Here is a 17,384-nt window from a genome sequence, read left to right on the forward strand (position 1 = left end):
AGGTTTGAAGTTTAAATAAGTAATTCTGTAAAAACTCCACACCGCCTTCTGAATTAATTACCTTACACAGTTTAGTATCATCTGCAAAGATTGATACTGTGCTTTCCAAGCCTATTCCTAGGTCATTGATAAATATAGTGAACAAAAGTGGGCCAAGAACGGACCCTTGTGGTATTCCGCTGACTACTGGTGCCCAGCTGGAGAGCATCCCATTGACCACTACTTGTTGTACTCTCTTATCCAGCCAATTACTTATCCATCTACAAATAGTATATCCCTTAATTTGTTGATCAGTCTCCTATGAGGCACTGTATCGAAGGCTTTTGCAAAATCTAAATACACCACGTCCGCTGCTTTTCCCTAATCAAGATTCTCGCTCACTTCCTCGTAGAAGCTAATTAAGTTGGTTTGACATGATCTGTCCCTTACAAACCCATGCTGACTTTTGCTAATAAACTTAGTAGCCTGTAGGTACTTCTCTATGCTATCCCTCAAAATGCCTTCCAATATTTTACCCACTATAGGAGGTTAAACTAACTGATCTATAGTTTCCAGGATTATTTTTAGTTCCTTTTTTAAATAAAGGCACTACTTCAGCTATGCGCCAATCCTTTGGTACCATGCCTGATCTAATTGAACTATGGAAAATCAAGTATAGGGGTTTTGCTAGCTGTGACCTAAGCTCCCTAACAACCCTCGGATGAAAACCGTCTGGGCCTGGTGATTTATTAATCTTTACCTTGCTTAGTCTCTCCAGGACTACTTCCTCACTTAAATAAGCATCAAGCCATGAGTCATTACCTTCCCTGTCGTTATGCACTACTGTCACTGGCTCATCCTCCCTGGTGAATACAGAGGAAAAACAGTTGTTCAAATATTTCCGCCTTTAATTTGTCATCGTTTATCAAATCTCCCAAGTCATCTTTTAATGGGCCTACATTCTCCTTCTTTAACCTTTTACTGTTTATATGTTTATAAAACTTTTTAGGATTGGTTTTACTCTCTATAGCGATTTGCTTTTCGTTTATAAATTTTAGCTGCTCTTATTACTTTTTTGCTTCTTTTATTGCATTCCTTGTAATACCGGAATAAATCCTCCTCTCCATTAGATTTAAATGTTTTGAAAGCACGCCTCTTATTAGCCATTGCTTCCATGACCTCCTTATTAAGCCACATTGGTTTATGCTTAGTACTCCTGCGTTTACTGCTCATGGGAATGAATTTGATATTGCAAAAGAAAGCCATACTGTTCTACACAACCATTTACTATGAGAGCTGCAATTTCTAGGTCAACAAGAAATGTTGGAATATGGATAAAGAACTGGTTGATAGGATAAGACAGAAGAAAATGTAACGTATCAATGGAATATACTCAGACTGGGTTAAACATTATTGTATACTGCATAAAATCATTATTGGACCGTGTCCTTTGTAATCTTTCAATGGCTTTGTAGGTGGCCAACAATTAAAAGTGAAGTTAATCTATTTTAGATTATTAACCTAGAGGTGGACAGATATAGTATTGGTGCAAAATGGCAATGACAGAACAGGGCATATATACAAGTCAGACAAACGAATGCCAGATAACAGAAGGTTTTAGTAGTGGAGGTGGCAAAGGATGATTGAATGGATGAGAATTCTGGTTGCACCATACTGTCATTAAACCTCACTACTAGAGAATCACCGGAGGAACTAGAGAGGAGTCATAGGCTGACGGTATTAATAAAGTGAATGGAATGGGTTACCTAACATTTAATTTGGCAGTAAGTTCTTCTTCCCAGATGACCTGATTAATGTGCAGACATATATTACAGGCCAATGCAAATTATTTACCTAGCCTGGATTGGATCGCTTTCTTACAAGAAATAATGTTTGGAGCTGTAATTAATACAGGGGAATTATGAAGTGATTGGTCCAGAGAATTTATAGGATTGATATTTGGGAGATCGGAAAGATAATGTTTCTTCTGTTTTGCTTAATTGGTAATTGTCAAAACTTTGTTGCTGACGCAAAGTTTAATGCACGTCGACTGTAACTGATTCCGCACTGAATGCACGGAACAAAATGCAATATATTCGGCAAGTATGCGGAACTGCACGCATCTCAGGACAGCCCCAAAACGTACACTTGGTTTCATAGCCATCACCACTGGGCACTGGCCCAGACCAATCACTGACTTACACAGGCATACAATTTTGCATAGCCCCAATTTCATCGACACATCCTACATGACAACAACCAGTTATAGCCACGTTATGCCCCTGTAGTCACAAGTGGAGATGCGTTCAGTTTGCCTCGCTCGCAGTGGTGTATGCTGGGCTATTGGCAAGGTACACTCCGCATTTATGAAGGGGTGACCTCTGTGGCCCTGCGTGTATGTTCACCCTATTATGATATGTAACTGCTGTCATTACTGCCGTGTGTTTGTCTATGATAAGTGTGCAGCGTCCACTACATTACATGTGATGCATAGATGATCCCCTTGACCTTCACGCATATCATTTATTTTTAGGTTATCGTATCGGACTGGCCAGGATACAGCAAACTGCGACACATGCAGGAACAGCGCATGTATTATCTACAGGTAGGATATCAACCTTTGCTTTAACAATACAATTTTCTTTATTGACATGTATGTTGCTTATACATTTACCATGTACAAAGATGTAATATGAATTATGCTATCTCCAATATTCAGAGGCATAGAGAGAGACCAGTGACCGATGCATGCTGCCTCCCGGCGGGTAACCTAGTCTACTCTGCACGCTGCCAGCTGTGGGGGTGCATTGCTACAAATGTACTATTGCTTTATTGCAAGCACGTGCATGATTTTATGTTTACTTATTAAAACTTTTAAACATCCTTTTGCTTTTACATATCTACATGTCAGACAGACAGACAGACAGACACGATAGACAGACACTGTAGATAGATAGATAGATAGATAGATAGATAGATAGATAGATAGATAGATAGATAGATAGAAGGCTGGAATCTATGGACTAATAATCACTTGATGCGAAAAACTGGGTGGAGCACACCTGCAATATTTATGAAGATTATTTGTAATATTTACTGGTATGACATAACACTCTTACACTGGCTTACTAAAATAGGATTTTAATACCTACCGGTAAATCCTTTTCTCGTAGTCCATAAGGGATATTGGGGAAAACCAGTACGATGGGGTATTGACGGGGTCCAAAGGAGCCAGTGCACTTTAAATTTCTTCAACTCTGTGTGCTGGCTCCTCCCCTCTATGCCCCCTCCCACAGGCAGTTATAGGTAAAACGTGCCCGAAGGAGAAAGGACATATATGAGAGAAGGAATACGATAACAAAGGGTGGCGAGATTTACACACCAGCACACCACAAACATATAACAGCAGCAACAGCTGAACAGGTAACTATAGAACACGAACCTGCAGAAAAGTCAACGTGGCGGGAGCCCAATATCCCTTATAGACTACGAGAAAAGGATTTACCGGTAGGTATTAAAATCCTATTTTCTCTAGCATACATAAGGGATATTGTGGAAAACTAGTATGATGGGGACGTCCTAAAGCTTCCAGAACGGGCGGGAATGTGCGGAGACTGCTACAGCACTGCCTGCCCGAACTGGGTATCCCCTTTGGCCATGGTATCAAACTTGTAGAACTTCACAAAGGTGTTCTTCCCCGACCAGGTAGCAGCCCGGCATTGTTGCAAGGCCGAGACTCCACGGGCAGCCGCCCAGGAAGAGTCCAGTGATCTTGTAGAGTGGGCCTTCAGAGACTTAGGAACAGGTAAGACTGCCAACACATAGGCCTATTGGATAGTAAGCCTAATCCAATGAGCAACGGACTGCTTTGAAGCAGGGCAACCCTTCTTCTGAGCATCATAGAGCACGAACAAGGAATCTGTTTTTCCGACACGAGCCGTGCGCTTGACATAGATCTTCAAAGCACGCACAGCATCCAAAACCTCCGAAGGAGTAGAAGCGTCAGAATTGGAAGCAACCACAATAGGTTGATTCAGTTGAAACGCGGAGACAACCTTGGTCACGGACTGCTGTCTAGTCCGGAGCTCCGCTTCGTCCTCGGAAAAGACCAAGGACAGACTTTTACACGATAAGGCCCCCAATTCTGAGACAAGTCGAGCAGACGCCAGGGCCAGTAACATCATAGTCTTCTACGTGAGGTACTTGTCTTCCACTGTCATCAGAGGTTCAAACCAGGAGACTTTTAGAAATACCAACACTACATCCAAATCCCAGGGTGCCGTAGGTGGCACAAAATGTGGTTGTATGTGGAGTACCCCTTGCAAGAAGGTCTGAACTTCCGGCTACACTGCCAATTTCTTCTGGAAGAAAATGAAGAGGGCTGAAATCTTGACCTTAATGGAACCCATACGTAAGCCCTTATCCACACCAGCCTCCAGAAAACGTAAGAAACATCCCAAGTGAAACTCAGCAGGTGGATATGTGCGTTTCTCACACCAAGATACATATCTCCTCCAAATATGATGATAGTGTTTTGACGACACAGGTTTCCTGGCCTGAACCATGGTATCAATAACCTTTTTTGAAAAGCCTGTGTGAACTAGGATGTTCCGCGCAACCTCCATGCCGTCAAACAAAGTAGCCGCAAGTCCAGGTAGACGAACGGTCCTTGCTGAAGAAGATCTCTTCTGAGTGGTAGAGGCCAAGTGTCTTCGACGGACATGTCCAGAAGATCCGTGTATCGCACCATCCGAGGCCAATCAGGGGCAATTAGAATTGCCTGGACACCCTGATTTCTGATTCGCTTTAGCACCCTTGGGAGCAATGGAATCGTAGGAAACAGGTAGACCAGTCGGTACGGCCAAGGCGACGCCAGTGCTTCCACTGCCCTCGCCTGAGGGTCCCTGGTGCGTGAGCAATACCAGGGAAGTTTCTTATTGAGATGAGAAGCCAGGGGTGGAGATCGTGACGACTCATCAAGTCAACCTCCCAGTTGTCCACACCCGGAATGAAGATTGCTGACCGTGCTCTTGCATTTCATTCCGCCCAGAGGAGTATCCTTGACACCTCTTGCATGCAGGCTCTGCTTTTTGTCTCTCCCTGCCGATTGATATATGCCACTGCTGTGGCGTTGTCCGACTGTACCTGGATCGCGCGATCCTTGGGTAGAGGAGAGACCTGAAGCAGAGCAGTGTAGATCGCCCGAAGTTCTAGAATGTTGATCAAAAGGAGAGCTTCATGGGCTGACCACCTGCCCTGAAACCCCTGGATTACAGCTCCCCATCCTCGCATTCGTCTCGAGGAGTATCCAAACCTGGATCCCGAAACTTCAGCCTTCCAGTATGTTGGAGGACCACAGCCACCATAGGAGAGAAATCCTGGTGTGAGGTGACAGCCGTATTATCTGGTGCATCTGAAGATGTGATCCGGACCACTTTCTCAGGAGATCCAATTGAAATGTTCTGGCATGGAACCTTCCATACTGGATCACCTCGTATGAGGCGGCTCTCTTTTCCGAACAATCCTATGCAAGGATGGATGGATATTCGAGTAGGCCGGAGAACCATGCGGACCATCTCCTGAAGTGCTCTCACTGTGTCCCCCTGGGAGGAACACCTTCCGGGTCACAGTATCCAGCAAGAGCCACTGAGTTGGCTCCAGGTGGGACTTCTGAAAAATTGAGAATCCAACCATGGTGTGACAGAAGATGGATAGTGCTGCCTAAATGGAGCAATAAAAGCTCCTGGTCTTCCAGGCCTGCAAGCACTGCTCGCAAGTATTCCACCTGAAACTTGAAAACCTTTAGGTAAGGGTTCAAGGATTTTAGATCCAAAATGGGCCTTACTGAACCATGCGGTGTCGGTACCACGAACAGGTTGGAGTAGTAACCCTTTCCCTGTTGTTGCAGTGGCACAGGAACAATGACTTAAAACTGGACCAATTTTTGGAAGAATATGGGTTTTGTGACCGTGCGCACCTCTGGGATATATAGATCAGTCAAACACAAGGTAATAAAATGGTAATTTCAGACCATAGATGTCATCTGTTCAGTCCAAGATCTTCAGATGACTTTCCTTCTCTCTCCAATCTATTTCTAGGAGAAATGGATGCACACTCGTCCACATATAAGAGAACAAGAAGGGCATATATAGTGTGATAAAGTTCCTGAAACACTTTTCATTTCATCCACAATGTCAATAAAAATTAATTAATATTTATAAAATCCACCAATAAAGTGCCAATGTTCATACCGGATAGTGTGGGGTGTTCAAAATGCCCACCCAAAACCACGTGATGATAAACAGACAGTTCCTCCCCAGGTTCAGGATACTGCAGCAATTCTGGAATAAAACGTCTCAATCCTTCACACTAAGAGACTGGTGGGTCAATCTGGCCACCAACGCGTTTCGGCTAACCCAGGAGCCTTTATCAAGGTGTGTGGTGGACTGGCTTTGCTATCATTATATCCCCTTTACTGTGACCTGATTGGTCCAGGCCAAATCCGATTTCATTAAGCCCCATTTACCTATTATTTTAGTCTCCCTTCTATCCTCATGCACATGGGTTTACAGATTTAAACATTACAAAACTACATCAGTCCAAACAATACACAATACACTTCGTAAAGCTAATAAAACTCGGCGTGAGTTCCAATCGTCCCGCTGATGGAACGCACGCCACTTCCGGACCACATGTCGCGTGTATCCGACTTCCAGTTTTCAAACGCGGAAGTCCAGAGTCCGTCCTGCTATTACTAGCATTCATCCCCTCTATGTGTGAAATCTTACGGCTGTTGAGACGCACTCACAGGGGTTTCCCGGCGCTTGCGGCGCATACGTCATTTCCGCTTTCTAAAGCCGGAAGCGCGTATCCTATATGCTGAATGGAAGGCAGTCCTCCCCTCCGTCCATTAAAGACCTTCTTAAAGCGATAGGGGGTTAATTAATTAAATATATAAATTCATTTAAACACACAGACAGATCTAACATCAGTCTATGGGTATATATCAATACACAACACTACTTTCAATGAAAATATAGCTAACATCAAATAAGTACACCACATTCAATAGGTCTCCTTAATTAAAGTGCATAATATGGACTAACATTATAAATAAGCATAGAGAAAGAAAGATCAATATATAAAACATATAACGATGTTAAGTTACAATAAAATACCTAATCATAAAAACCACTTAAGTTTAAAGTCTAAATTGAGACATTTAGGGGCTAAAGTACGCATATCATATATCCATTTCATTTCGATTTGCGCTAGCCTTTCATCTATATTGTTCTTCCTCCAGTGGCTTTGTACTACGTTGATTCCCAATACATATTTTATTCTGGAACAACTTTTATTATGAATTTCTTTAAAATGATCAGGGACCGAATGATTTTCAAATCCTTTGTTTATATTACGTACATGTTCCGCCCAACGATCCTTTAACGATCTAGATGTTCTACCGATATATTGTAGTCCACACTTGCACTCAATAAGATAAATACAATTCTTTGTAGTGCACATAATAAAATCCTTTATTACGTGCAATATAAAGAACATCTAGATCGTTAAAAGATGGTTGGGCGGAACATGTATGTAATATAAACAATGGATTTGAAAATCATTCGGACTTGTTTTGTATAAAGAAAAACGACTGATGTGAAGCAGCGTCCTCTAGAGGGAGCTGTAACACATCCGTTACAGACAAAATGAGGGGTTCAATACCCTGAGTAGAATCGGGATCCAGGTCATCCCCATCATCCTGGATATCATCATCGGTATCAGAAAGCAGCGCAGGGAAACCACGCTTCTGGGGACTTGCATGAGAGGGGAGGCGCTGTGCATCAGCCCATGCAGCTAAATCTTCAACAGCTTGTTGGAGTAGCCGAGTCTTCTGCACATTAGCAGTGAGCTGGGATGACATAGCAAAAAGAAGGGGATTTTGTGACTGCGCTAGGTTTTGATGATCACAACACTGATGTTATTTTCAATAAAACAAATTTATTCCTAAAATTGCACAATAGATATATATAAAGATAATGGATAAAATATGCACATGTATCAAGTGTTAGATAATACAATTATTAAAATGTAAAAATAACATCTTAAAGGACTACCCAATTCGCCAGGTGTTATATTAGGACTTCGTGGAGATATATGCAGTGACCGTTCCTGATGTATTTCCCCTATATCAATACAGTCCAGCTTATGTAATAGTCTCAGAATTTTAGGCAGGGTCCAATGGATGGACTAGTTACCGTTAGAGGGTAATGTGCTCCGGAATCTGTAGTGGAGAGCTCCTCATGCATTACGGTGTATGCTGTCCTTTATGCGATAATTGCCATATGTAGTCTGAGAATAAAGCAGGACGTCTGGACGAAACTTCGGGGAATGGTTCGGTCCTCCTTAGAGTCACTTCCTGGCAGGGGTCCCTGGTAGCACCTGACGCGTTTCGCTGCAACCAACTGGCAGCTTTCTCTCTTTGAGAAAGCTGCCAGTTGGTTGCAGCGAAACGCGTCAGGTGCTACCAGGGACCCCTGCCAGGAAGTGACTCTAAGGAGGACCGAACCATTCCCCGAAGTTTCGTCCAGACGTCCTGCTTTATTCTCAGACTACATATGGCAATTATCGCATAAAGGACAGCATACACCGTAATGCATGAGGAGCTCTCCACTACAGATTCCGGAGCACATTACCCTCTAACGGTAACTAGTCCATCCATTGGACCCTGCCTAAAATTCTGAGACTATTACATAAGCTGGACTGTATTGATATAGGGGAAATACATCAGGAACGGTCACTGCATATATCTCCACGAAGTCCTAATATAACACCTGGCGAATTGGGTAGTCCTTTAAGATGTTATTTTTACATTTTAATAATTGTATTATCTAACACTTGATACATGTGCATATTTTATCCATTATCTTTATATATATCTATTGTGCAATTTTAGGAATAAATTTGTTTTATTGAAAATAACATCAGTGTTGTGATCATCAAAACCTAGCGCAGTCACAAAATCCCCTTCTTTTTGCTGTGTAACATAACGGGAGTGACTCTCCCCTCCTTCTTGTGACTGCAGCTCGACGAAGCATCTCACACCTAAAGCGCCCAAGTACCTTCGGGTATATTTCTTCCAGCTGGGATGACATGTCTGACATCATAGTTTTAAGACCCTAACCAGTGGGGCTCTATACCCTCTCCCCCAACCTCTTCACTAATTTGTGAAGACTGACCACATTGCTCACAGGAAACAGAGTCATTATATAATGGAGATAATCTGGTGTGACAGATACTACACAGCTTGTGCTTACCCATATTTCACAGTAAGTACAAAACACATACACTTACACACAGACAGTTATAAAGCAAGCCTGCCCTACTGTATGTGAGAGGAGACACCAAGAGAGGGAGAAATATCAGCACACCCTGAGCTGCACAGCCCCAGTGAGACTGTCAGCTCTGTAATCACAATAAACACTAATGAACGCAGTCCTGAATAGGCTCAGAATGGTGTAGACAAGCGGCTCTCTCCCTTAGCTACACCCTGTACCAGTTTCAAGCGTGTCTGTGAGGCAGGAAGCGCTGAGCGTGTGCTGCTGATGGTTGCTGTAAGCAGAGGAAGGTGCCAAAACGCAGCTGGTCCCGCTCTGAGGAAGCTCCGCCCCCTCCAATGGCGCCGGAGCTATACATATTATTTATACTGGCAAAGTCTCCAATAAGCTTAAAACCTTAACTAAGTTAAGCATGTTTGCGCCAGTGTAGTTACGGGAGATCCTAACGGGACCCCCCAGGGAGGGTCCTGTACGCCGCGCCCGTGGTCAGTCGCACTTTGAACCAGGGACCCCGCTAGGTGTGTACTCACCACCGATGTCACCTTCAGGCTAAGGTTAGAGGTGTGCGGCGTGCTGCAGCTGTGACAGCTAAGGCGCAGTGCCCCGCTGAACAAACAGCCCCTCAGGACGGTGGTCCTGCAGTGGGGAAGCGGCTCTGCACCTCGCAAGGCTGGTGACCGCCCCCCTCCCCAACTCCCATGGCGCAGGTATGCTGTTGCCCAGACAGCATACCGAAAAAAAGAAAAAAGTTTTATATGAAATTGAAGAAAACTCTCTGGAGCTGCAGAGATGTGAATCCTCTCCTGAGGGCACTTTTTTCTAAACTGACCTGTGGGAGGGGGCATAGAGGGGAGGAGCCAGCACACACAGTGAAGAAATTTAAAGTGCACTGGACCCCATCGTACTAGTTTTCCCCAATATCCCTTATGGATGTTAGAGAACTATTGATATTTTTTTTCTTTTTAAACATCTGTTTATTAGTGTCACAACAAATACAGAAAATGCAATGACTGTGTACAATTCAGCATATCAGAATATCCATCCAATACAAAAAAATAGAAGCAAATTTGTGCACCTGGACATCTTTTCAATAAAGACACATCTCCAGATGGGACGCAGAGAAAGCTACAGTCAATAACAGCATAAAAATCAATTAGTAAACAGAAAATAAATCAAAAGTATTCAGTAAAAGGAAGTTGTATAAGGAAATAAAATAACAGTCAAACTCAGAGTAAAGAAGGTACACACGGAAAGATGTGTGCTGAGAGATCTATCACAGAACGCTTAGCACACATCTTTCCCCCCGCCCAGCGGTGAAGTGAGCGATCTAACTAGATTGTGCCTGCATCGCTATGGGGCATACACACGGAGAGATGTGTGCTTGTTTTCTAAGCAATCTGGTCAGATTCCTTAGAAGTTAGGCACACATCGCTACGTCTGTACCCCCCTTTAGGACCAGGGAAGAGCAATTGCTACACAAAATCAGAATCTAGATCATGCATTTCACAATGTCCTATCATACATGAGGGCTTTGGTTATAGATCCTCCGTACATGAATATAGTAGGATCTCCTTACACAAATCAGCCGGGGTTAAAATGGTTATTGAGAATAGAACCTCAAGACGTTAATTTCACTTGTCTCTAAAGGAACCATTCTGTGTTCTCAAAAAGTTTGCGTTTTAGTTTGAACAGAAACACTCAACTGGGCAATAAAAAAAATTCCATTCTTTGTGAATTTTCGCTACTCCTTTTTCAATATCTGTATTTGTTGATTTTCTATCAAAACAAAAGGCGTTGCACAAGGTAATTTTACTATCTTTAAGTTGGGTGGGATTCTAGAGTTCCATTGAATAAGAATGGCCTTTTTGGCTACCATAACAATGATGGTTAATAGCGGGATATTGATGGATTTTTAATATGTAATTGCTTATGAAGGAAGACCGAAAAAAAAGTTAGTCACTTATAGTTAGTCTTCAATCTAACCCATTTACAGAAACTTTGTTAAAAAATAAGAATTTACTTACCGATAATTCTATTTCTCGGAGTCCGTAGTGGATGCTGGGGTTCCTGAAAGGACCATGGGGAATAGCGGCTCCGCAGGAGACAGGGCACAAAAGTAAAGCTTTTACAGGTCAGGTGGTGTGTACTGGCTCCTCCCCCTATGACCCTCCTCCAGACTCCAGTTAGGTACTGTGCCCGGACGAGCGTACACAATAAGGGAGGATTTTGAATCCCGGGTAAGACTCATACCAGCCACACCAATCACACCGTACAACTTGTGATCTAAACCCAGTTAACAGTATGATAACAGAGGAGCCTCTGAAAGATGGCTTCCTAAACAATAACCCGAATTAGTTAACAATAACTATGTACAAGTATTGCAGATAATCCGCACTTGGGATGGGCGCCCAGCATCCACTACGGACTCCGAGAAATAGAATTATCGGTAAGTAAATTCTTATTTTCTCTATCGTCCTAAGTGGATGCTGGGGTTCCTGAAAGGACCATGGGGATTATACCAAAGCTCCCAAACGGGCGGGAGAGTGCGGATGACTCTGCAGCACCGAATGAGAGAACTCCAGGTCCTCCTTTGCCAGGGTATCAAATTTGTAAAAATTTACAAACGTGTTCTCCCCTGACCACGTAGCTGCTCGGCAGAGTTGTAATGCCGAGACCCCTCGGGCAGCCGCCCAAGATGAGCCCACCTTCCTTGCGGAATGGGCCTTAACAGATTTAGGCTGTGGCAGGCCTGCCACAGAATGTACAAGTTGAATTTTGTTACAAAACCAACGAGCAATCGACTGCTTAGAAGCAGGTGCACCCAACTTGTTGGGTGCATACAGTATAAACAGCGAGTCAGATTTTCTGACTCCAGCCGTCCTTTAAATGTATATTTTTAAGGCTCTGACAACGTCCAACAACTTGGAGTCCTTCAAGTCGTCTGTAGCCGCAGGCACTACAATAGGCTGGTTCAGGTGAAACGCTGATACCACCTTAGGGAGAAAATGCGGACGCGTCCGCAGCTCTGCCCTATGTCGAATGGAAAATTATATAAGGGCTTTTATAAGACAAAGCCGCCAGTTCAGATACTCTCCCGGCCGAAGCCAGGGCCAGTAACATAGTCACTTTCCATGTGAGATATTTCAAATCCACATTCTTTAGTGGTTCAAACCAATTGGATTTGAGGAAATCTAAAACTACATTTAGATCCCACGGTGCCACCTTAGGCACCACAGGAGGCTGTATATGCAGTACTCCTTTGATAAAAATCTGGACCTCAGGGACTGAGGCCAATTCTTTGTGGAAGAATATTGATAGGGCCGAAATTTGAACCTTAATAGATCCCAATTTGAGACCCATAGACAATCCTGATTGCAGGAAATGTAGGAAAACGACCCAGTTGAAATTCCTCCATCGGAGCACTCCGCTGCTCGCACCACGCAACATATTTTCGCCAAATACGGCGATAATGCTTCGCGGTGACTTCCTTCCTTGCCTTTATCAAGGTAGGAATGACTTCTTCTGGAATGCCTTTTCCTTTTAGGATCTGGCATTCAACGCCATGCCGTCAAACGCAGCCGCGGTAAGTCTTGAAAAAGACAAGGACCCTGCTGAAGCAGGTCCCTTCTCAGAAGTAGAGGCCACGGATCGTCCGTGACCATCTCTTGAAGTTCCGGGTACCAAGTCCTTCTTGGCCAATCCGGAGCCACTAGTCTTACTCCTCTTTGCCGTATAATCCTCAATACCTTTGGTATGAGAGGCAGAGGAGGAAACACATATACCGACTGGTACACCCAAGGTGTTACCAGCGCGTCCACAGCTATTGCCTGCGGATCTCTTGACCTGGCGCAATACCTGTCCAGTGTTTTGTTGAGGCGAGACGCCATCATGTCCACCATTGGTTTTACCCAACGGTTTAATAGCATGTGGAAAACTTCTGGATGAAGTCCCCACTCTCCCGGGTGAAGGTCGTGTCTGCTGAGGAAGTCTGCTTCCCAGTTGTCCACGCCCGGGATGAATACTGCTGACAGTGCTATCACGTGATTCTCCGCCCAGCGAAGGATCCTGGCAGCTTCTGCCATTGCCCTCCTGCTTCTTGTGCCGCCCTGTCTGTTTACATGGGCGACTGCCGTGATGTTGTCCGACTGGATCAACACCGGTCTTCCTTGAAGCAGAGGTTCCGCCTGGCTTAGAGCATTGTAGATTGCTCTTAGTTCCAGAATGCTTATGTGAAGAGACTTTTTCAGGCTCGACCACACTCCCTGGAAATTTCTTCCCTGTGTGACTGCTCCCCAGCCTCTCAGGCTGGCATCCGTGGTCACCAGGATCCAATCCTGCATGCCGAATCTGCGGCCCTCCAATAGATGAGCCTCCTGCAACCACCACAGAAGGGATACCCTTGTCCTCGGCGACAGGGTTATCCGCAGGTGCATCTGAAGATGCGACCCTGACCATTTGTCCAACAGATCCCTTTGCATGGAATCTGCCGAAAGGGATTGCTTCGTAAGAAGCTACCATTTTTTCCCAGGACTCTTGTGCATTGATGTACAGACACCTTTCCTGGTTTTAGGAGGTTCCTGACCAGGTCAGATAACTCCTTGGCTTTTTCTTCGGGAAGAAAAACCTTTTTCTGAACTGTGTCCAGAATCATCCCCAGGAACAGCAGACGAGTTGTCGGCATTAATTGGGATTTTGGAATATTCAGAATCCATCCGTGCTGCTTTAGCACCTCTTGAGATAGTGCTAAACCCATCTCTAGCTGTTCTCTGGACCTTGCCCTTATTAGGAGATCGTCCAAGTATGGGATAATTAATACGCCTTTTCTTCGAAGAAGAAATATTATCTCGGCCATTACCTTTGTAAAGACCCGAGGTGCCGTGGACAAACCAAACGGCAGCGTCTGAAACTGATAGTGACAGTTTTGTACAACGAACCTGAGGTACCCCTGGTGTGAGGGGTAATTGGAACGTGGAGATACGCATCCTTGATGTCCAAGGATACCATAAAGTCCCCTTCTTCCAGGTTCGCTATCACTGCTCTGAGTGACTCCATCTTGAACTTGAACTTCTTTATGTATAGGTTCAAGGACTTCAGATTTAGAATAGGCCTTACCGAGCCATCCGGCTTCGGTACCACAAATAGAGTGGAATAATACCCCTTCCCTTGTTGTAGAAGAGGTACCTTGACTATCACCTGCTGAGAATACAGCTTGTGAATGGCTTCCAAAACCGTCTCCCCTTCTGAGGGGGACGTTGGTAAAGCAGACTTCAGGAAACGGCGAGGTGGCTCTGTCTCTAATTTCAACCTGTACCCCTGAGATATTATCTGCAGGATCCAGGGATTTACCTGCGAGTGAGCCCACTGCGCGCTGTAATTTTTGAGACGACCGCCTACCGCCCCCGAGTCCGCTTGCGAAGCCCCAGCGTCATGCTGAGGCTTTTGTAGAAGCCGGGGAGGGCTTCTGTTCCTGGGAAGGAGCTGCCTGTTGCTGTCTCTTCCCTCGTCCTCTGCCTCGTGGCAGATATGAATAGCCCTTTGCTCTCTTATTTTTAAAGGAACGAAAGGGCTGCGGTTGAAAGGTCGGTGCCTTTTTCTGTTGGGGAGTGACTTGAGGTAGAAAGGTGGATTTCCCGGCTGTAGCCGTGGCCACCAAATCCGATAGACCGACCTCAAATAACTCCTCTACGCATCGCCTGTCCACTGTCGTGTCCATAAAGCTCTTCTGGCCGAAATGGACATAGCACTTACCCGTGATGCCAGTGTGCAGATATCTCTCTGTGCATCACGCATATAAAGAAATGCATCCTTTATTTGTTCTAACGACAGTAAAATATTGTCCCTGTCCAGGGTATCAATATTTTCGATCAGGGACTCTGACCAAACTACCCCAGCACTGCACATCCAGGCAGTCGCAATAGCTGGTCGTAGTATAACACCTGCATGTGTGTATATACCTTTTTGGATATTTTCCATCCTCCTATCTGATGGATCTTTAAGTGCGTCCGTCTCAGGAGAGGGTAACGCCACTTGTTTTGATAAGCGTGTTAGCGCTTTGTCCACCCTAGGAGGTGTTTCCCAGCGCTCCCTAACCTCTGGCGGGAAAGGGTATAAAGCCAATAACTTCTTTGAAATTAGCAGTTTTTTATCGGGGCACCCCACGCTTCATCACACACGTCATTTAATTCTTCTGATTCGGTAAAACTACTGGTAGTTTTTTCACACCCCACATAATACCCTGTTTAGTGGTACCTGTAGTATCAGCTAAATGTAACATCTCCTTTATTGCCAAAATCATATAACGTGTGGCCCTACTGGAAAATACGGTTGATTCGTCACCTTCACCACCGGAATCAGTGCCTGTGTCTGGGTCTGTGTCGACCGACTGAGGCAAGGGACGTTTTACAGCCCCTGACGGTGTTTGAGGCGCCTGGACAGACACTAATTGAGTGTCCGGCCGCCTCATGTCGGCAAACGACTGCTTAAGCGAGTTGACGCTATCCCGTAATTCCACAAATAAAGGCATCCATTCTGGTGTCGACCCCCTAGGAGGTGACATCCTCATATTTGGCAATTGCTCCGCCTCCACACCAATAACGTCCTCATACATGTCGACACACACGTACCGACACACAGCAGACACACAGGGAATGCTCTATACGAAGACAGGACCCACTAGCCCTTTGGGGAGACAGAGGGAGAGTCTGCCAGCACACACCAAAAAGCGCTATATATGACAGGGATAGCCTTATGATTAAGTGCTCCCTTATAGCTGCTTTTATATTAATATATTGCCATTTATTCTGCCCCCCCTCTCTGTTATACCCTGTTTCTGTAGTGCAGTGCAGGGGAGAGACCTGGGAGCCTTCCTGACCAGCGGAGCTGTGACAGAAAATGGCGCCGTGTGCTGAGGAGATAGGCCCCGCCCCTTTTTCGGCGGGCTCGTCTCCCGCTATTTAGTACATTTAGGCAGGGGTAAATATCTCCATATAGCCTCTGGGGCTATATGTGAGGTATTTTTAGCCTTTTTAAAGGTTTTCATTTGCCTCCCAGGGCGCCCCCCCCCAGCGCCCTGCACCCTCAGTGACTGCCGTGTGAAGTGTGCTGAGAGGAAAATGGCGCACAGCTGCAGTGCTGTGCGCTACCTTAAGAAGACTGCAGGAGTCTTCAGCCGCCGATTCTGGACCTCTTCTTGCTTCAGCATCTGTGAGGGGGCCGGCGGCGTGGCTCCGGTGACCATCCAGGCTGTACCTGTGATCGTCCCTCTGGAGCTTCATGTCCAGTAGCCAAGAAGCCAATCCATCCTGCACGCAGGTGAGTTCACTTCTTCTCCCCTCTGTCCCTCGTTGCAGTGATCCTGTTGCCAGCAGGAATCACTGTAAAATAAAAAACCTAAGCTAAACTCTCTAAGCAGCTCTTTATGAGAGCCACCTAGAATTGCACCCTTCTCGGCCGGGCACAAAAATCTAACTGGAGTCTGGAGGAGGGTCATAGGGGGAGGAGCCAGTACACACCACCTGACCTGTAAAAGCTTTACTTTTGTGCCCTGTCTCCTGCGGAGCCGCTATTCCCCATGGTCCTTTCAGGAACCCCAGCATCCACTTAGGACGATAGAGAAAAATAAATAAAAATGTTAAGTGTAGAATTTGTTTCTGCAATGACGTTCTGCAACCTAAAAATGGCTTAAAGGTTAGCAAAAAAGGGCACGGTACTGTAAATGCTATTCAAAATATTAGTACATAATCTAAAAGTCCATGGAATCCAGTTTGTTGAATATGATATCGTCATTTCTTGGCATATAGCAGCCTTCGGTTCATGAATGGTTCTTGGTGGATGTTTGTAGACCTCAGCTGTCAGATAGCCCCGTTGGGGCCTTTTGGGGGCCAGAGGCCAGTTGGGGCCAGAGGCCTTTTGGGAAGCTGATGAGGATAGTTTTCTTCCCAGTAACGAAATTCTGCTCGTTAACGTAGCCAGACAAATGAAAGTGAGCTTAGTCAGGAGATTGCAGCAATAACGCCGGAAGTTACGCACCCAGGGATGCGATACTTCAGAAATAGACTACAAATGTGA

The 17,384-nt window shown here is 45.0% G+C and overlaps 2 protein-coding genes across 3 annotated transcripts in view; one reads left to right on the top strand and one right to left on the bottom strand.

Moving 5' to 3' along the window:
- DOCK1 (dedicator of cytokinesis 1) overlaps positions 1–17,384 on the bottom strand; it is a 649,074-nt gene that overhangs the window by 332,269 nt on the left and 299,421 nt on the right. The gene's annotated exons all lie outside the window — the stretch shown is intronic.
- Positions 1–17,384, top strand: part of INSYN2A (inhibitory synaptic factor 2A) — a 91,490-nt gene that overhangs the window by 58,190 nt on the left and 15,916 nt on the right. Inside the window, exon 3 of the mRNA XM_063962226.1 lies at positions 2,513–2,584. Coding sequence (XP_063818296.1) covers positions 2,513–2,584 — 72 coding nt within the window. The remainder of the gene's footprint in view (positions 1–2,512; positions 2,585–17,384) is intronic.

Source organism: Pseudophryne corroboree, chromosome 3 (assembly GCF_028390025.1).
Source record: "Pseudophryne corroboree isolate aPseCor3 chromosome 3, aPseCor3.hap2, whole genome shotgun sequence".
Classification (NCBI taxonomy): Eukaryota; Metazoa; Chordata; class Amphibia; order Anura; family Myobatrachidae; genus Pseudophryne; species Pseudophryne corroboree.